The sequence below is a fragment of the Lontra canadensis genome, unplaced genomic scaffold (assembly GCF_010015895.1).
Source record: "Lontra canadensis isolate GAN:19392208 unplaced genomic scaffold, GSC_riverotter_1.0 scaffold24, whole genome shotgun sequence".
Lineage (NCBI taxonomy): Eukaryota > Metazoa > Chordata > Mammalia > Carnivora > Mustelidae > Lontra > Lontra canadensis.
This window is the reverse complement of record NW_022631018.1, coordinates 10,974,267-10,995,458: the sequence shown is the minus strand read 5'-3', so window position 1 is coordinate 10,995,458 and position 21,192 is coordinate 10,974,267. Positions and strand designations below refer to the sequence as shown.

The following is a 21,192-nucleotide window of genomic DNA, read 5'->3' as shown; positions in this document are numbered from 1 at the left end:
ATAGATAGAGAGCAGATCTGAGGTGGCCAGAAGTGGTGGGGTAGGGGGGTAGGGGAGTGGAGAGATGGGGGGTGGGTGAAATGGGTGAAGAGGGTCAAAACTAAAAACTTCCAGCTATAAAATAAATAGATCACGGGGATGTAGTATATAGTATATGAATATAGTTAATCCTGTAGTAAATGTTTGAAAGGTGCCAAGAGAGTGGATCTTAAAAATCCTCAGCATAAAAGAGAAAATCTTTTCTAACTATGTATGGTGACCGATATTAACTAGACTTATTGTAGTGATCAACTCACAATATATACAAACATTGGATCACAGTGCTGTATACCTGAAACCAGTATGTTTTATGTCAATTATATCTAATAAATAAATAAACTGTTTAACTGAATTAGTAATTTGAGAAATGTCAATCAGAATGTCTATAACACAGCAAGTGAGGGGGTAAATGGAGAGTGACAGGAACTCTTATATGCTGCTGGGAGGAGTATAAATTTGTAAACCACTATAGAAGGCTGCCTGGTATTAGCTAGTCAACTGGGGTGTACCTAACCTTGCCATTCCACTTCCAGGTAGTATACAGAGCAGTGTCTCTTAGACACAGGAGTGTCCTGGGCATTTCAGGAGATGAAGCATCTTTAGCCACTGACCCAAATTAGACAACTTCTCCAATTAGACATCTAACGTTAAAGCCAATAGCAGTCCCCCTTACCCTGTGACAAAGAGAGACAGCCCGACACACTTCTAAATTGGAGCAAGGGACAGATAGACAGCTTTGATTGAGGTCTACTGCCCTAGAGAAGGGTTTTCATTCTCAGTATACCAGCTACATGTGGAACCGAGTAATTCTTGGGTGAGGGGAATGGTCCTGCACTTGCTGGGCATTTAGCAGCATCTCTGGCCTGTACCCACTAAAGGCCAGTAACGCCACGACAAATCATGATAACCAAAAATGTCTCTAGACATTGCCAAATGTCCTCCGGAAGGGCAGAATCATACCCCGTTGAGAATCACTGTCCTAGAAAAAGCTTTACATATGTGTATCAAAAGATATGTACAAGAATGGTCATACCAGTACTGTTCTGAATAGCAAAAAACTGGGAAAATTAAAACTTCCATCAACACTAGAATGGGCAAATACACTGATGTATATTTATATAATGGAAGAATAAACAGCAGTAAAACTGACCTATAGCTTCATGCAACACGATAAATGAATCTTGAGAACATAATTTAGATAATTAAAGCAAGTTGAAGAAAAATAGGATTCTTTTATATAGAATTCAAAAACAACATAAAAACAGTACCTTGTTCAGAGTTCTAAAAATGCATGTTAAAATTCTAAAGAGAAGCAAGGGAACGGTGCACAAGATTCAGGATGGTGATTACCTTTGTGCGGTAGGAAATGGAATACAAATATGGAGGAATATGCATGGGTTTTAGAGGCAACGGTCATGCCCCATGTCCTAAAGATACTAGGTATATTTGGATATTTGTTGTATTTTTTTAATATACCCTCGACACTATATACGGAGATGTCCTACATATTTACTATTTTAAAATGAATAAAAATGGGGCACCTGGGTGGCTCAGTTAAGCATCTGACTTTGGCTCAGTCATGAACTCAGGGTCCTGGGATCGAGCCCTAGGAAGGACTCTGTGCTCAGTGGGGTCTGCTTATTGCTCTCGGCCTACATACCTGCCCTCCCCCACTCCCAGCTCTCTCTCAAATAAATAAAATCTTTTAAAAAATAAAATAAAATAAATACAATTAGCAATCCACCACTATAGGCAGAATGCTAAGATGATTCCTCTGATCCACATCCCCCGCTATCCACATCTTCAGTAATCTGAAAGTGGATGACACCTGTAACTTGCTTCTAACCAATGGAATACAGCAAAGGTGATGAATTTGGGGGATATAATTTAGATCCTTAATGAAGTGACTTTATATCAATCAAAAGGGAGACTTTTCTGGCTCAAACTCTCCTAATCAGGTGAGCCCATTAGAAGACAGTCTTGAACGTGAGAGATTTTCCTGCAGGCCTTGAAGCTTCCACAAACTCTGAAGCTGTGAGGAAATTAATTCTGCCAACATGAGTTCAGAAGAGGACCCTGCACGTCCTTGAGCCTCAGACAAGACTGGCCCCAGATGACACTGTGACCGCATCTCTGACAACATGAGCAGAGGACCCAGCTAAGCCATGCCTGGACTTCTGGCTGAGGAGGACACTATGAAATAATAAATGGGGGCTGTCTGGGGCGCCTGGTGGCTCAGTCAGTTAAGCACTGGACTCTGGATTTCAGCTCAGGTCCCGATCTCAGGGTCGTGGGATGGAGCATCATGACGTGCTCTGTGCTCAGCATGGAGTCTGCTTGTCGATCTCCTTCTGCCCCTCCCCCTGCTCCTGCGCTCCCACGCTCTCTCTTCCTTCTCTTTCAAATAAAAGAGGGGGGTGGGTGTTGTCTTAAGTTGCTAATTTTGTGGTGATTTGTTACACAGCACAGAAAACTAAAATACCTTTTACAATTTCTATTCTTAAGAAGCAAGGTAACTCTATCATTAATTACTGTTGGGAAATTAGACACCCAGTGTTACTATGGGGCCCCCATAAGCACAGAACCTGAACTTCTGTTTACTTTGGCTGAAGCAGGTAAAAAGAATTCTCACAGCTGTACAATCTCACGTTGGGTCATTCATGTGGCAGGAGTAGAAGGTCAGTCCATGCTCATATCTTCTCAGTTACAAAGACACAAAGCTACTGTCAAATCCACTCTTGCCAAATGAATGATTAAAAGACCCTTAAAAAAATGATTTAAAAGACCCTTATGGCATAGTACAATCAGAAATGCAGTAAGTTCCAAATGACTGTAAGAATCATACTGCCTTCCTCTCTATCCTAGTCTTTTTTTTTTCCCCCTCAAAGCAGTGTCTGGAACACAGTAAGTGCTTATAGTCTGCTGAATAAAAGAATTCCGTTTCAAAAGGAGATGATGTAAGTAAGGCCCAATCACCTGCCTTAGGTCATAATATGTTAATGGCAGAAGAGAGATCAAGACAAGAGACTTGTCTGTCAACGGAGTACTTTCTTTCTATGTCAGAATTCAGTCCTTAATCACCGCCAAGCCTCATTAACTACACATACCACACAAATCATTAGAACACTATTAAATATGCAACAGGGTTTTCATAATACTAATTCTATCTGCTTCACTGCTCTGCGGGCTTGTTTCACAGCTCCAACCATCTACTGTACTGAATGATAACAATTTTCTGCTCCACGTGAACTAGAAAATGAAATAATTCTACTGATTGCAACCAATAACTGTACCTTTTGATTTTCTGAGGCATTTATTAGCCTGATGTAGGCAGCAACACTCTTTTCCCAGAATAATCAAGAGGAAAGAATCACAATAGTCAATGCTACCCTTTAAGATGGAGAGAAGTCATTCCTACACTGTTTTAAAACAGCAGCTGATCAGTCCTAGCCAAAAAAAAATTACACTTCAAAAGATACGTACCCACAGTATTCTGAATATTGTCTCTTTTGTGACATCTGTTTATTCTTTATTCTACTTCAGAGCACTTCTTTTGGGATGGCCCACTACTAAAAATATTTTAGATTATGCGATAAATGTATATAAAGAGGTAACAAAAGTTTTATGGTTCCATCTAAATATACACAATTTTAAAAGCTGCGTGACAATACTTATAAAATGTTTAATGTTGATTATATAAAGTCTACTCTTTTTTTTTTAATGAAGGTGTCATTACTCCATTTATTTATTTATTTATAGATTTTATTTATGTATCAGAGAGAGAGACAGAAAGAGAGGGAACACAAGCAGGGGGTAGTTTGAGGGGGAGAAGCAGGCTTCCCCACTAGGCAGGGAGCCTGATGTGGGGCTGGATCCCAGGTCCCTGGGATAATGACCTGAGCCAAAGGCAGATGCTTAACAACTAAGCCACCCAGGCGCCCCATAAACTCTACTTTATAAAGAGGAAAATAAATCTTTGCATTAATACAGAAAATGCTCATCTTGGTAGGTTCTTACTTCGGAATATAACTAATTCCAAGGAAACATAAGAAATGTTAATGTAGGTATACCCTTCTTGCAACCCCTTTGGTCTCCTGGCAGAGAAAACAAGACTGGTCGCTGGCTGACTGTTAATTGAGAATAGGAGGATATTACAGTGCGGTAAAAAGTGGGACACTGGCATCCTTGACAACTTCTTCTTTATCTACAAAAATTCTAGCTTCTTAGTGAGTAGCTGCCAGGCATGAAAGGGGTTGTGCCGGGGCTTACATCTGATGGTTTGCTCTGACCCAACACCTCTTATGGACAGGAGTCTGGAAAGGAACTATCCTACCTTCTACCTAACCCTTCTGCATGGACTGAGTAATCCACCTCATATGTGGACCTGCTAGTTGAGAAAAACAAAACGACAAACTTTCATCAACTTATGAATATGAAAAAGTGGCGGAAGGGTTAAGGATTTATCCCCACGTCCTATTACTTAATATTGTTAAATATACTCATCAGCAGATTGGTCGAGGTAGTTCAAAGGGAATAACCCACCAAAAAAGGTAAGACCTTTCTCACGCAACTCATCATCACCAAAGGAGAATCAAGAGGACTTACGGTTAGTGAAGCGATCCCTTTGTGGTAGAATTTTAAAGACTCAGCAATGCAAGAAAGGGCTGGACTATAGCTCCCCTCCTGCAACCCGGTGAGGCAATGTTCCGCATGTGAGAACTCCCTTAGACTGTTCAGCCAGAAGTAGAAATGCTCTGAGGCAACCTGGGTCAGCAAACTCTGATAAAGCTCTCGGGCCATGTCATGGTTACCCTGAAAAGGACGGGGTGGGCACATGATGAGGGTCTTGGACTTGACTTAGCGGATGAGGCAGCTGAAAGACAAACTCAAACGTTTGGATAAGTTTTAACAACCATTCCTCATATTATGTGATTTTTAAAGACTCGGTCTAAGTCTTTCTTCAGAGAAAATAGGCCAAGCTGCTTTTATGGAACAGAATGCCTTTAGTTCTTTTCTAAAACAGTTCCAAAGAGAAAATAAATGGAATTCACCATAACTCAAGTCTAGAATTTTAGTTCAAACTATAGACAGCGTGAACATTTAGTGTATGTCACTCTGTATGAGCTAGTTAGTGGGGCGGGGACGGGCGGGGAACTCCAGCAAGTTCCCCGAAGTGATTATCAGAAGCAGAAGTACCGCACCCGCCTCTGGAATGACTGGGGAGGGGAGCTGGTGGGGGAAAGGTGAGTGCCACGGAAGGCCTGGGGGCCAGGGATGCTAAATGCCCTACAGCACCTGGACGCTTGGGGGTGTTGGGTTTAACAAAGAACTGTCCTGCCCTAACCCCCACTATCTGAGAACCGAGGTAAAATGAGAACATGCATTACAATACCTAGAATAATGCTTCCCAAGCGTTGCTATGTGGACTTATATCCAAAGGATTTCTGTATTACCCAAGCTCTGTATTTCCTCTCAAACAAAATAAAAATTGGTAGGCTTTCCACATGGCTGAGAAAGGAACAGCATACCAAAACTTGCCCCCGTCCCCGTGTAAAAATGACAAAGCTGGGGAGAGAGGGGAAGAAAGACTGGAGGACAGAAGTGGTGGCTGGGAGGCGACTGTGGATATGAGAGCATAGAGCAAAATGAAGTGGCACTATAACCTTCAGCCAGAAAGAGCTCATATTTTTGGAATCCTGTAGAACTTGCCCCATAACAATATACATACCATTCGGAAGTGAGAAAAGTTAAGAACTAGGTTCTTTTACTATCATTTTCAATCCCATGACTAAAACATAGTTCCGTATTTATTTGCAGTTTTGACTAGGGTAAGAATCACACAATCTAAGGTTTGCCATTTTCGCCAGCCTGGGTCCTAGAAAAGGAAAACACGTACCATTCTGGATGCTTGTCTGGCAATTCGGTAAACAGTCCATCCATTGGAGACACTTTCAAGCTGCTGCTTAATTACTGCCTTTACTTCAGCAGATAGTGCTTTCTGACTGGCCACAAAAATCACAGTGGCCAAACTCACCTAACATTGAGTGAGAAGTAAGAGAAATAAAGGAAACATGTAATTTTATCCAATGTCACAGATGACTTTACCCAAAATGCGACAAAAACTAGAGCCCATCAAATTTGTTTTCCTTTGACATTTGTGAATTTCCTACTTTGAGGTCACTAAGCAATTTATTTCATTGCTCAGGACATTGTTTACAATAGGAAATAGTTAGAAACAATGCCCATAAATACAGGTACGTAAATTATGATATAATCACACGATTAAATATTTTATAGTAGAGAAATGGGGAAACTAGAGGTACACTTCTCTGTCTAGATGATTCACACAAAATAGGCAAAGACAGACAACATGCAAAAGATTTCATGTAGCAAGGAAACATTTATATAAAGTTAAAGATATGCAAAATAATACTGCTTATTACTTAGGATATATTTTAAGCCAGTAAATGTATAACATGCATGGGAAAGATGAACATCAAATTCAGGATAGTAGTTACCTCTGGAAGAAGGAAGAAGATACTGTAAGGGAGATACATAGGGAGGTACGATTTAACTAGACTAGGGATATTTTTCCCTTTAAGCTAGGTGATGGATGCAAATATTTTCATATTATTCCTTATGTTTTTTGAATATTATGTTTCACAATTTAAAACTGCTCATAACAGTACTAAGAAAAGGGGGATAAAGAATACTAGTTGAAAATGCCGTTTCAATAAAAAATAAACTTCAATAAAATGCCATTTCAATAAAAAAAAACAAAAGAAATAAAGTTATTAGGATTCTGAGGCTGATACATACAAAGGTCCATATATATTGTGAAAACTGTATGATGTCATTCCCATGACCACTGCCACTTGGTCATCAGGGCAACCTTTCAAGACAGGAATGAGATGGGAGCACTCTTTTATACAACGCCCTCTGGAGGATAAAATATAAAAACGGGCTTGAGGAAGAAATCTCATTTCGTTTTCCTGCAAGCCCTAAATTCGGATGACCACAATATGGAGTGGCCAACTTAAGGCTTATATCTCATTTCTGCTTATTTAGAATGAAATCTACTCTCAGCCTTGGAGAACTTTCAACGAAACATTATTATACAGCTTCTGAGCCTTCTGTTTCTAAGCACACACCTTTCCTAGCCCCAGGACTATCCGGAAATCTAAACTGGATTCTAACAGCTAAAGAGGTCCTGAATTGGAAAAAAGCAATTTGGGCTAATTTATGGTCGCTGTCAATTGTTAGGTCTTTAACTTACATTTTTGAAAGTATATAAAACAGGGTTTAGTTCATTATTTGCTTTGTACAAGAAAGGAAAAATTTTATTTTCACTTTGTACACTAAACCGACTTGACAGGGTTTAGGAATAAGGCAGTTTTAGATGTGAACTAAACAGAACCTTGTAGATCAAAGGTGGAAACAGTCAAAAGCTCATGGTTCCAGTTCTATTCTGACTTCAGCATACTCTTGATTGTACATAATTACCTTAGTCGTCTTTTTTTTTTTAAAGATTTGTTTATTTGAGAGAGTGAGCAGGGGGAGGGGCAGAGGGAGAAGCAGAGAATCTCAAGCAGACTGAGCAATGAGCATGGTGCCTGACAGAGGGCTTGATTTCATGACCCTGAGATCATGACCTGAGCAGAAATTGAGAGTCAAATGCTTAATCAACTGCGCCACCCACGTGCCCCAATTACTTTAATCTTTTTAAGTAAAATGAAACAGTAACACTGACTTCCTAAAGTAATTCCCACTAAGTAATTCCCACTCAACCAGATCTATTCAACCCCAGTAGGTTCAAAAAGTGGCTCTTTACCAGAAGTTCTTGTTGTTTGTCTGTGGCTGATCGTCCGATCACCTTGTAGAGCTCCATGAGGTCCCCAAGCATGCCGTCACCCAGCACCGGCAGCTGCATGGCAATGGCTGCCAGGCAATGGCACATCAGGATCCGGGCAGCATCCTGGGCACTGTGCAGCTGGGTCAACAAGGTCTCAACCACGGACTGGCTAAGATGAGGCCTGCCCTTGGCCAACTTCACCATACAATTTAGAGCAATCTGAACATTGAATAGAAAATAGACCAGTTATACCCTGAAGGTATTAACTGAAGCTTTAAAGAAAGAACTCTGTACAGTTATTAGGAAAAATCAAGGAATAGGAAAAATCAAGAAAAGGTCTTTTTGTAGGCATAACATTTTCCTTCATAAGGAACACATGGCGTATTGAATCTTACTAAGATCTAAAACTGCGCCATGTTTAAAATGAAAATAAGTCAGGACTGTATACTAACCACTCATTTCAATCTAAAAAAAAAAAAAAAAAGACCCGAAGAGAAAATCACAGTGGTGAAAACACGCCAGATGGGATCGCACTATCCGGCACTTCCACGGCTTTTCAAAAATTGCTTCTACAATATGGTTTGTAAACTTACCTATGCCAGCATCACCCATGATGTTAATAAAAATATAGATTCTCAGACACTACTTATTCAAAACTTAATGAATTAGCACTTTTTTTTTTTAAAGTACTTGGGTTATTGATAGTTTGAAGTTAAAAAAACTAAGTCAAAAAGGTGTCCCAGGTGACTCTTAAGCACACAGAACTGGGGAATAAGCTTCTAATTTTCTTACTTCTCATCTGAAATTTAAAAAAACCAATTGGCTTTAGAACTTCTATTCCGGCTAATTAATGGCATCAACTAATATCCCAGCCATCAGAACTAGAAATGAGAAGTTCTCTCACTTTTACATAGCCAACTGACGACTACACATCTAGTCATTTCCGCTTTTGTCCAGTCTTCAATATCCACGTCCTTTCCATTCTCTCTACCACATATAAATCTCTTCCTAATTCCAGTCTCTTAAAAAGAGGGGCCCATTAACCCATCCTTCACACTACAGCCATGTAGCTTTCAGGGTAAGTTAGGAAGACACAATGATGTCTTCAGAATATGAAGATTCTGATCCAGAGTTGAAGATCAGCTTGCCCTTGATAAACTAGATGTCTTTCGACAAGTTATTTTATCTTTCTGGGTCTTAATCCCCTCATGAGTAGTAAAGGGGGAAAATTCCACTAGATGCGTTTTTGTAAAGAAGGAAAGAAATGTATATACAAGTTGTCAACAAAGTTGGCACATAATAGACACAATTAAATAACAACAATTACAAAGGTCACAGTATGCCCATTACTTTAAAATTTTAATATCTCCTCACTACCTACAGAAACAAAACAAAGTTCCTTGGCATGATGTCTGAAATCCTCCATGACAGCACTGCAAACTATTTTTCTAGTCTTATATATTATGTCATCTAGCCACAGTCGATTATTCACAATTCTTCCAATAAAACAAGTACATTTCTGTTTTCATGCCTTTTTTAACAGTGGTTCCCCTGGGTTGAAATCATCTTTCCTCAATGCTGAAATTCTACACCATCTTTCAAGGCTTAACTCAGATGACAACTCCTTTTCAAATCTTCGCTAACATCCTCAGTTGAAAGGCATCACTCCCAACTGTCCTCTCGTTAGAACTGCACTTCTGTTTGTACTACCAAGGAACTTAGTGCCTTCTGATTCCTACTCTAGTCCTTCAGATAAACGTCAGTATCCTCCAGATGGGGAACTGCTCTGACACCAGGACCCCATGACCATCTATATATGTCCCACTGTGCAGAGTCCAGTGTTTCATGACACCTACAATTGGTGGGAAAAGGATCTGGTTTGTTTTCCTTCTCTCTTTCTCTTTTTTAAACTTTTAAGTAAATGTATTATGGTTCCAAAGGGATTCTGGGGATGAATCACTTGCCAAACACATATTGCCTACTTTCCACTTCTTACCAGCTTTTACTTAATGGTATTCATATCTTTACTCTTCATCAGTATGACATCAAAACTTCCTTTAACATGCTAAAACGAAGTTATGACTTCCTTCAAATCACACTAATCCTACTCTTCTTAATTTTGTACCATTACAAATTATATTTCATATCTCACTCCAATAAGAGTAATCTCATTTCATATTCTTAAGTCTTAAATATTTCTAGTATTTTAAATATAATAAAAATATTATAATAAATCTTAAATATCTCCTATCAGTGTCACCTCAGATTATGAACTTCGTAAAGTACTGGAGCTCTGCCCATTTCCCTTTGGTTTATATTGTCCAGGACTTTCATATGTATTTACAACTTAATAAACACTGTCGACTCAGGCCAAAGCTCAGATTTTTACTTTGTCTATCCTTCGGAAAAAAAAATGGTCAATGGGATAGTTTGAAAAGTGAAGATCAAGGGTAAATGTTTGTTTGAGCTGGGGTTGACAAAGCACTGCCCTTTGGCCAACTCCGGCCTCATTTTATAATGAAGTTTTACTGCCACACCACCACGCTGCCTATATGTTCCCTGACACACTGCCAACGGCTACTTCGTCCTACAACTGCAGAATTAAGTAGTTGTGACAAAGACTATACAGCCTATAAAACTTAAAATATTTACTATCTGGTCCTTTACAGAGAGATTGCCAATCCCTAGTTTAGACAATAAAAATAGGCATTATATTAAAATAAGTGATATTTTCACCTTTAAAGTGGCTTGAGCACCTGGACTATCATCTTGACTACAAAGTACCAGAAGGGATTCCAGGCCAAAGACAGCATCCTGTTCCAGTGCCAAAAGGTCTAGAAGAAAAACACTACGGTTTACAGCGGTCAAGGAGAGAAGATTAAATACACACACACACACGCACTTAGAAGGAGAAAACATTAAGGAGTCGAAGATGTAAGAAACTATGCCATGTGTAAAGCTAACCTTCTTGAAAAAGTACATGTGCCATTACTTCTGAAATGTAAAGGCTATCTTCGGACTTCTGTTTTTCCACTACTTTACTGACGATTCCAAAAATATATACATTTTATAAAACTAAAAGGCTTCTGCACAGCAAAGGAAACCATCAACAAAATGAAAATGGAAGTAAATATTTGCAAATCATGTATCTGGTACGGGTTAATACCCAAAATATATAAAGAACTCATATAAGTCAACAGCAAAAAAAAAACAATCCATCCAATTAAAAACTGGGCAGAGGACCCGAAGAGACATTTTTCTGAAGAAGATCTCCAAATGCCAATAGGTACATGAAAAAGTGCTCAACATCACCAATCACCAGGGAAATGCAAATCAAAACGACCACGAGGTATCACCTCATACCTGTTAGAACGGCTATTATCAAAAAGACAAGAAGTAACAAGCTGGCAAGGATGTGGAGAAAAGGGAACCTTGTGCACTGATGGTGGGGATGCAAAATGAGGCAGCTGCTATGGAAGACGGTGTAGACGCTCCCCAGAAAACTAAACACAGAACTGCCATACGACCCAGCAATTCCACTTCCAGGTATCTGCCCAAAGAAGATGAAAATACTAACTCACAAAGACATACACACCCCCATGTTCATTACAGCATTATTCATAATAGCCAAGATAGGGAAGCAACTTAGGAGTCCACCAGTGGGTGAATGGATCAAGAAAATGTGGTACTGATACACAAAGGAGTATTACTCAGCCATAAAAAGAAGGAAAACCTGCCATTTGAGACAACATGGATTGATCTTGAAGGCATTATGTTAAGTGAAATAAGTCAGACAGAAAATGACAAACACCGTATGATTTTACCTACATGAGGAATCTAAAACAAACAAGCAAATAAAAACTGAGCTCAAGGTATAGAGAACAGACTGGTGATTGCCCGAAGCAGGTGGTAGGCAAACTGGGAGAAAGGAGTTGAGAGGTGCAAACTTCTGGTTATAAAATGAGCATAGCATGGCAAGTATGATTAATAATACTGTAATTCATATTTGAAAGTTAAGAGAGTAGATCTTAAAAGTTTTCATCGCAAGAAAAAAATTTTATAACTATGTATGGTGACTGATGTTAAACTAGACTGTGGTGATCATTTCACAATATATACAAATATCAAATCATTATATTGTACACCCAAAACTAATATTAAAAGAAAAAGGTATGTATACCCACATTAAATCAAGAGCTAAAGCCACAAAGGTATAAATAAAACATAACTGAAAACAGTGTCATCAGCTTAGCTGAGGAAAATACTAGGAACAGCAAACCATGTATTACCTTCCTAACCAGACATAAATCTTCCTAACAAGATGTAAATTTTTAATCTTCCTAACTAGATATAAATTATGCTTGTTCACTTTCACCTACAGTGTAACCTTCTAATGAAAACTGAAACCCTTTTAGGAAGTAATGAAAACCCCGCATAACCTTATTAATGTTTTAAGTCAGACCACAAAGAACAAACCTCTTAAGGTGTCTCTATGTAATAGCAGTCCTATAGCATCTTTCTACTACCTTAGGCCTAACATTTCTCTAGAAGTTCTAGAAAATTCTGAATATATTAACCATATTAAGGTCAATATATATATGAGCTTTGAGAACACACAGTTTTCTATGTTACATGGTAGAAAATATTCATTACTATATAAAAAATAAAACAGGTTTAATTATTCAATTAAGAATCAGCATTTAAAGAACAATTTTAAAGAAATGTCACCTGAGTTAGTGTAGGACTTGACAGTGTTAAGTCTAGTGAAGGTCAGAGCACTAGAAAAAAAACAGGTACTAGGAATGAGTAGTGCTGATGTCTAGTGGGGATAAGATTCCCCACTTATGATCCTTAATGGAGATCAAAATGAACACCGGAACAGAAGAAACATCCAAAATGCATTTCTGTTTTTGAATACCAGCTTGAACTTATTCAAGCCTTTAGGTCAAAAATATTAAGAATACGATAAAATATAAGCATTATTTTCTATTCACATCCTAAATCACGCAAATCAGTTTGATGTTTTAAATACTTAGAGACAAATTCTAGCAAATTTAATTCATATTACTCTGTTAATTCATTTGCCCCTAGGTCAAACTATTTGTTACTTAAGCCCCTTGATAACTTAAGGTATTTTTTCTTTAAATTTTCCAGGTTTTTGTATATGTGAACCAATTTTCACACCACAGGGCAGTCATAAGCACTCCCTACCCACAGCACCATGCGTGCAAAGTGAAGCACTGGGAGGAAATGGGAAATGCTCCATGAAACCTTTCCATTTCCTAATCCCAATCCCAAGGCCCTCATATATATATACTTTTATTTTTCATAGGATTAAGTAGTTTTGAGAAAACCTGCTCTAAGAAGACTTTAGGAGGCAAGCGTATGTGCTAAAAAGGAGGGATTACACACACACGCACATTCCACCCAAACTTCAATCCAAAAGTTTATACCTAGTATCTGTCCTGATCAAACTTACCTTTTTCTTGACAAGAGACTGTTATGTTAGTTAGGACTCGTACTCCATGAGCTGCAATGCCCCTGTTATTATGGTAACAGCACTCTTGGGCTAATCTGACCAAGTCAGAGGATCTGGGGGAAGAACCCACATTTCCTAAACAAGAAGGGAAAAGTAGCACAGACTTAATTCACTTACAAAGTTCAAAAGCAGTTCAATGTATAGGTTCATTGTTCTCATTTTTAAGAGAAAACCTGTACCCCATCTACTTTTACTCTGTCATCCACATAAACCATCATTCCTATTTCTTCTGTCAAGGAACTTAGAATAGGGTATCTCTTAATAGTCTATACTGATTAGGATCTAAAATAATATAGGACTTTCCCACAAAAATATTAACAAAAACTGACCAAGGAACATAGCAAAGCCAAAAAAACTAAAGACTTTATCTTGGGAGTGCAAACAGATTCTCATTAAAATGGATGTCACTTTTAGGCCTCTTATCAAGTAAAACTTACCTTCAAGAGAGGAAAGAAAACAAGAAACAAAAATTTTTAAGTTTGCTTTTCCCACCTCAATGGCTGGCAGATAGTTACATTGCAAAAGGTTTACACAGAATTCATGATTTTATTTATTTATTTACTTATAAAAGATTTTATGTATTTGAGAGAGAGCATGCGCGAGAAAGAGCACGAGCCAGGTAAGGGGCAGAGGGAGAAGCAGGCTCTCTGCCGAGCAGGGAGCCCAGTGTGGGGCTTGATCCCGGGACGCCGGGATCATGACCTGAGCCGAAGGCAGATGCTTAACTGCCTGAGCCAGCCAGTGACCCCCGAAATTAATGATTTTAGAACTGGAAAGAATTCTGGGATCACGTGATTCAATGCCCTATTTTTACAGAAGAAATTGAAGCCCAGGGGTAGGGGTAGGGCATAACTAGGATTTTTAAGCATCTTGTCCCTAAGATCACAAAATGTATTAGTTATGCCCTGTGCTTTATACCTCAAGTTCTATGCTACAAATTACAACTTTTTATTTTTATTTTTTAAAAGATTTTATTTATTTGAGAGCGGGACGGACAGAGAGTGAGCACACAGGAATAAGCAGGGGAGGGAGAAGCAGACACCCCGCTGAGCAGAGAGCCTGCTGCAGGACTCAATCCCGGACCCCGGGATCGTGACCTAAGGAGAAGGCAGAGGCTTAACCCCTGAGCCACCCAGGTGTCCCTGCAACAACTTTCAAAATTCACACCTGAAATTCTATAATGTAATGTTTATGTTGTGAATATTGGTATTTATAGTAGAGAAACTCTCAGGTATAAGTGAATGAACTTTAAGAAGAATCAGGAGATTAAAGCTTTTCAGCCTTTTAGCAGAGTTTCTTGTTCCTGCTTTTCCTTCTTCCATTCTTGCTTATTTTTCCCACGATTACCATCGATTTCAACCTTGTCTCTCACACCAAAGGTGAACATATTTTTTGAGGCTGAAGGGGATCCAATTCCTAATTACAACAGGCATAAACCAAGAACATCCCAGACAGTGGGGGACATGTGTTTTCCAGTTTAACATAAAAGTATTAGCTAAGGTAAACCCTCAGTGTTTTTAAAATAGGAAAAATATTAGAAAAGCTTTTTCAAGACTACAGAAATTATATTTCCTCCATTCTTTGTCTTGCCTGTGTGATCTGGACAATACAGACTCATTAATAGATTTACAAACGTGTTTTGCAACATGCATTTTTCTTTCTTTCTATGAAGACTCATCATAGAAAATTTGGAAAAAAAATCAGAAAAATTCGAAATTTAAAAATTCACACATAATCACAATAAGTAGACAGTAGCCAATATTCTGTCTTTAAAAATATATTTTGCAGCATTTTTTTATGTTTACTATTTTAGGGACAAAACTATTTTTAATTTTTTTATTTAAAAATTATTTACTCAGATAAATTCACCTGGTTCTAAAGTTTCAATAAATAGTAGAAAAAGCTAGAAAGTCAGGGAGTGAAAAGTCTTCCTCATGCACCCAATGTTATCAGCTCCTTGTGTATCGTTCCAGAGTCTGTACATTTGCAAGCACACATTCTCAATTTCTTTTTCCTTTTTCCACAGTTTTATATCTTTCTTTATTGCCCTTTAAACATATCGTGTAGATTATTTCATGCCGTATATTCTTTAATAAATTATACTGACTTCTATTGCAGTTGTGTATCATAATTTCTTTAATGAGATCCCTGTTGATGGATTTCTTTTTATTCTACTACATCCCTGCTGATGGACAATGTTTCGATATTACATACTATGATGCTATGAATAACCTTATACCTCTGTCATTTCTCAAATGTGTGACTATACTAGTAGGTTCAACTCCTAGAACTGGAATTTCTGGGTCATTGGTAATTTTGATGAATACTTCCAAATCACCTATGCAGACATTTAATAATTCACAACCCCACCAACAATGAATGAATGGCTGTTCACCTACCACTGTTAAAAAAGCATGTTATCAAACTTCTGAATCTTTGCCAATCTGACAGATTGGTAAAGTATTTTAGTGGGGTTTTTTTTTTTTTTGGTATTTTTCTTAGGTATGTGTAATACTGAACATCTTATATGCTTAAAAGCCATTTGTTAGTGATAATTTAGACACTAAATTTAAGTTTGTTTTATAAACAATCTTGCTTATACTGAAAAAAATCTAATCAATGAAAACATACTTTTGCCTAAGGGAAAATCTAATTTTGGAAAATCCTTGACTTTCATTTCTTGTGAACATTACCTAGTCTGGTTATTTAAGCCTTTTGCTTAATTCCATATACAAACTGCAATTTAATAAAATTTAAAATTCAAAAAAAGGACAAAGCTCAAGAGTGATTGAATATTATAACCTGACAAAGGCTTACAAATGACTCTGGAATTAGAAAATAAAGAAAAAGAAAGTCATTCTGCTTCTAGGCCCGTTTAGTATAAAAATGAACACTGGGTCAGAACCTTTGGGTTCAGGTCTAGACTAAGGCATGTCACTAAGCATGTGACTTCGGACATATCGTTGAAACTTTGTAAGCCTCAATTTTAATACTTATAAACTTTCAATGTGCTTTGCTTGAAAGGCTACTTGAACAGAAGCAATGAGACTTTCCATGGGAAGACACTTATAAATTATAAGATATAATTGATACTCCTGCAGCTTCTTTTAAAGTAGGACATCAGTCAGGGATATTAACTATAAGCTGAGAAAATGAGACTGGCTGATTTATGCAGAAGAATTCTTCAAAAGTAAAATGGGTATATGATAGATTGTTGATAAAAAGGGCTGTGATAATACATCCCGTGCCTTGTAGGCATGCCCCTTTGCAACGCAATTTTCTAATTCCTTGCCTCAAGAGGTGTTTATGTCCCCACTTATCTGGGCTTGGCCATGTCACTTGCTCTGGCTATTGAGACATTAAGAAATGTGCAAGCAAAAGACTAAGAAATGCTTATGGGTCCCTGGTGGCTTGCCTCCTTTTGACTGCTGCTAGAATCCTGAGACCATGACATAAACAAGGCCAAGATAGCCTGCTGAGTCAGGAGGAGGAGAACCAAGCTGCTCTGCTGGAAGATTTTCAACCTCCAGGTGGTGAATGAGACCCCCAAGACCATCCAGAATGGTCAAGGTTCCAGATGACTGCAGTCTTACAAGTAAAAGCCCACGTGAGATTGGGAGAAGGACCCAGCTGAGACCAGTCAAAACTTCTGATATGCAGAATCAGAGCAAATATAACAGTGATGGTTTTAAGGCACTGTTTGTTTTTGTTTTTTTAATATTTTATTTATTTATTTGTTAGAGAAAGAGAGCACACAAGTTGGGGAATGGCAGAGGGAGAAGAAGCAGCAGGCTCCCCTCTGCGCAAGAAGCCTGATGTGGGACTCAGTCCCAGAACCCTGGGATCATGACCTGAGCTGAAGACGGATGCTTAACCGACTGAGCCACTGATGTGTCCCTTAAGCCACTAAGTTTTGAGGTGACTTATTGCAAAGCAGTAGATAACTGACACAGAAATACCTCACAGAATTACTGGCAAGGCTAGAAAACGAAGTTCAGAAAATGACAGGAAAAGCGACCGAGATCACAGACCAAACCACGCACAGAATTAGTTCAGTGAAGGCATTACCACCACTGTGCGGATTCCGCCATGTCACTGCCAGAGGTTCTGTGACAGAGCAGATGCCCCCCGCTACAGGAGGCCCCAGAAACGTGTGGCCCCAGTCACTGCTCTAGCACTAGAACAAATTCTTATCGTTACTGGCTCTCAGTTCAGCCTGTGGTATGACATGGCAGCTGAGTCCAGGCCACATGTGGCACCCTAGCTGGGAGGGAGGCCTGGCAAACAGAGTACCAGGTATTTTCATCTTCCTATCAAGCCTTATATATAGAGAGGGAATCCCTTTACCCAGCAAGCTCACATGCTGTGAAGCCATAAAAAGGACAAAGGGACACTGCAGTTGTTTAATTCCCTCAACTCAAATTAATGGACTAAAACAGGAAGCAATAGAGATCCCACAAAACCCACATTAAAACAAAACAGAACACTTCAGCCGTGTCTGTTAGGTAGGCAAGCTCCTCAACGGGCATTAATAAAGGCACTTTGATGGCTTCTCCGCATTTTGGCTAAGATCAAGTGTAATAAAGGCACTTGGAAGCTAACCCATCTGTAATAGGCAACCAGGAAAGTGTTATCGAACTGGGGTAAAGTTTTATTTTAATCGTTTTCCAAAGGGTAACATATACCTAAAAGAAGGTTTGTGACATTTGCTTTTAAAATTCGCCACCATCTGGCCTTTGAAATGTACTTAAATCCAAAGGGCACTTGGACTCAGAGACATACAAAAGCAAACAAGCTACGTTAAGTAGCCTTGAAAATATTGTTTTATGTACATATAATTCAAAACAGGGCAAATCTAGAAAAGAAAATACCCTTGAATTATGATCAAGGATGCAAAATGTTATGACCACAGGCATTAGTGAAGAAATCATTTGCATATAAGTCACTGGCATATAAACAGAGTACAAGACTGAAACTGTTCTAGATTCTAAGGCTTTACAGAAGAAACCACCAGAACCATCAATAGGAGAAAAGCACGTTATCCATATGTCCTCTCCTTTCTTCTCCTTACCTGAAGCTATGCTGAAGTAATGTTTGATGGCAATGGTCCCTGACAGTGTGGAAAGGACAGACAGCATCCCGAGTTTCAGGCTGTCATAAGGAGTCTGGAGGGCACATTCACAGAGTGCCTGGAATACAGAAGAAAAGGGAACACAGAAGTTGAAATACCTTAAAACTGTCCACTTATTGTAAGTGTTCTAGCTTTTAGAAAGATCCATCTTTTTGCCCATAATAAAAAACTGCAAACTGCCACAGCCAAGAAGACTATCAGGAGACTTGTTAGCGAAATATAATGCAGTTTCCTAGATGGGATCCTGGAATCGAAAAAGGACCCTAAGTAAAAACTAAAGCAACCAGAACAAAGGATGAACTTTGGTTAATAATAATAATAATAATGTACCACCACTGGTTTATTAATTTTAACACATGTTGCTACACTAATGTCAAAGGCCAATGACAGGAGAAATTGGGTGTGGGGTGTGCAGCAACCCTCTGTACCATCTTTTCTATTTTTCTGTAAATCTACACCCATTCTGAAGAATAAAGTCTATTTAAAAAAAGTCATCATGACTGATTTTTTTAATGCGCTTTGCTTTTTTAAAAAAATTTATCTCCAGAGAGAGTGAGAGAGAGAAAGCGAGGGTATAAACACAGAGGGAGTGGCAGGCAGAGGGAGAAGCAGGCTCCCTGCTGAGTAGGAAGCCTGATATGGGACTCGATCCCAGGATGCTGGGATAATGACCCCAGCCAAAGGCAGATGCCTAACTGAATGAGCCACCCAAGTGTCCCTCATGACTGATTTTTTTTATTAAGCCCACTGGAAATTATGCACGAACATCCAGTATACTTTGCTTCATGTAGACATACAAATATTAGTTCATATATGGTTTTTTTTTTTAAATAACAGAGAATGGCAATCTATTTTGTATGTAAGTGAATGTACCGTCTATCTTCCCCCATTTCGGATCATTCACTCTACTCCTGACTAATGCGGTCTGAAGAACTACCAGAAACAAGATGCTTATGTTTTTTTCAGTAACGAAAACTATGGATATGTGCTCCGGTGACTCTTGCCTTATCCTGCACATCTACTCTTAGGACATGTCATATAAATGGTCACATAACTGCCCGGCTAAATTAATACTCCAGAATATGGAGTATTTATCTGTGCCCTAACAAGAGATATGTCCAAAGGGGATGAAGGCTAAGAGAGAGAAACATTGAATAGGGAAGATTAGGCCAAATTAAAGATGGCCCTAGAAGTTAGGCAGAGTAATTTAAGCTTAATGGGAAAGGAAAAAGGAAGCCACTAGAGAGGAATAACATTATTGAAAGCGTGAGGGAAGATAAACAGGTGAGGGCCAAGAAGCCAACCTACAGCCCAGGGCAGTAATCCAGGCAGGTGCTGATGGACAACGGCCTGAACTACAGATTAAGGGTCAGCATGGAGAGTAGAGGGTGAACGTTGAAACTAACGACCTATGAGGGAATCAACAAGAAGGACTCAGTGACTATTACAAAATTTCAAACCTGATGACCAGAGAATGTTGATTCCATTTATGAAGACTGAGAATTATGGGGATAAGCTAATTTCAGAGGAAGGACAGAAATAGGAAAAAATATGAAATCCGGGAAGAAATATCTACCAGGCATTTTGAATCTGACACGTAAGAGATTTTTAACTGGAAGACTCGCATCAGAATTCTGGCTCTGCCACTGACCATTTCTGTGATCTGAGCCAATGACTGAAATCCCTGAGTCTCAACTTCTTTGTCTATAAAATGGGGGTAAAGATTTATACAGAATTGTTTTCTTTCTTTTTTTTTTTTTAAAGGTTTATTTATTTGAGAGAGAAAGTGTGGAGTGGGGAGAGAGACAGAGGGAAGAGAACCTTAAGCAGACTCCCCACTGAGTGCGGAGCCTGACACGGTTTAAGTGAGTGACCCAAGAGATCATGACCTGAGCGGAAATCACAAGCTGGACGGACACTTAACCGGCTAAGCTACCCAGACGCCCTGCAGAACTGTTGTTTTCATATAAAACATCTCTGGAAAAACATGAAAGAAATTAGGCATTGGTTTGCTACTGGGCAAAGGAGTGAGTGGATGGCAGAAAAGTAAGTGGGAAATACTTGATATATATCTTTTTGCAGCTTTTGAATTCTGACACATGAACATGTTGGCACAAAAAATAATTTTAAAATAAAATACAAGTGGAAAAGCTCCTGAGAGTCAAAGAGCTTTGCAAGCCCCACACGCTACTACACTGAAGAGCAGTTCAGAAGCTTAGGGAGAAGGACCAGATTGCTGGAGAATGCCCACACTGATGGGAGGGGACGCCGTCAGAACGGCAGAGAGTAAATGGGCGGAAGCACCTAGACTCAAAGACGCAATTCCGAAGAGAAGGGGCCGTGGGGAGTCCAGACAGGATGCAGTTCTGGCAGTGGAAGAAATGAGCGAGGACCGTTTAGTGCAAAGAAATCAGAGAATGGGTAAGGCTGACAGTACAAATACACTAAAAGGAAAGATGACAATGGCAGACAAGCCTCTGGATTTAGCACTAAGACCACTGGTGTTGTGTGAAATGCCTAAGTGAAAGTAATGGAACAGATCTAAAGGCCAGTGTATTAAAGAAAGAGTGAAGGACAAAGAAAGAAATGCAGACACAGAGGCTGGTTTTGAAGTGCAAAAGAAAGCAGTTT

The 21,192-nt window shown here is 39.0% G+C and overlaps 1 protein-coding gene across 2 annotated transcripts in view; it reads right to left on the bottom strand.

Annotated features, from left to right (window-relative positions):
* The window catches only part of INTS7 (integrator complex subunit 7), a 91,482-nt gene that overhangs the window by 24,055 nt on the left and 46,235 nt on the right, over window positions 1-21,192 (bottom strand). For both annotated transcript variants that reach the window (XM_032862801.1, XM_032862802.1), the window contains 6 exons: window positions 18,502-18,619; window positions 13,371-13,505; window positions 10,628-10,725; window positions 7,871-8,110; window positions 5,936-6,073; window positions 4,645-4,851 (listed from right to left, as the gene is read on the bottom strand). In XM_032862801.1, coding sequence (XP_032718692.1) covers window positions 4,645-4,851; window positions 5,936-6,073; window positions 7,871-8,110; window positions 10,628-10,725; window positions 13,371-13,505; window positions 18,502-18,619 — 936 coding nt within the window. The remainder of the gene's footprint in view (window positions 1-4,644; window positions 4,852-5,935; window positions 6,074-7,870; window positions 8,111-10,627; window positions 10,726-13,370; window positions 13,506-18,501; window positions 18,620-21,192) is intronic.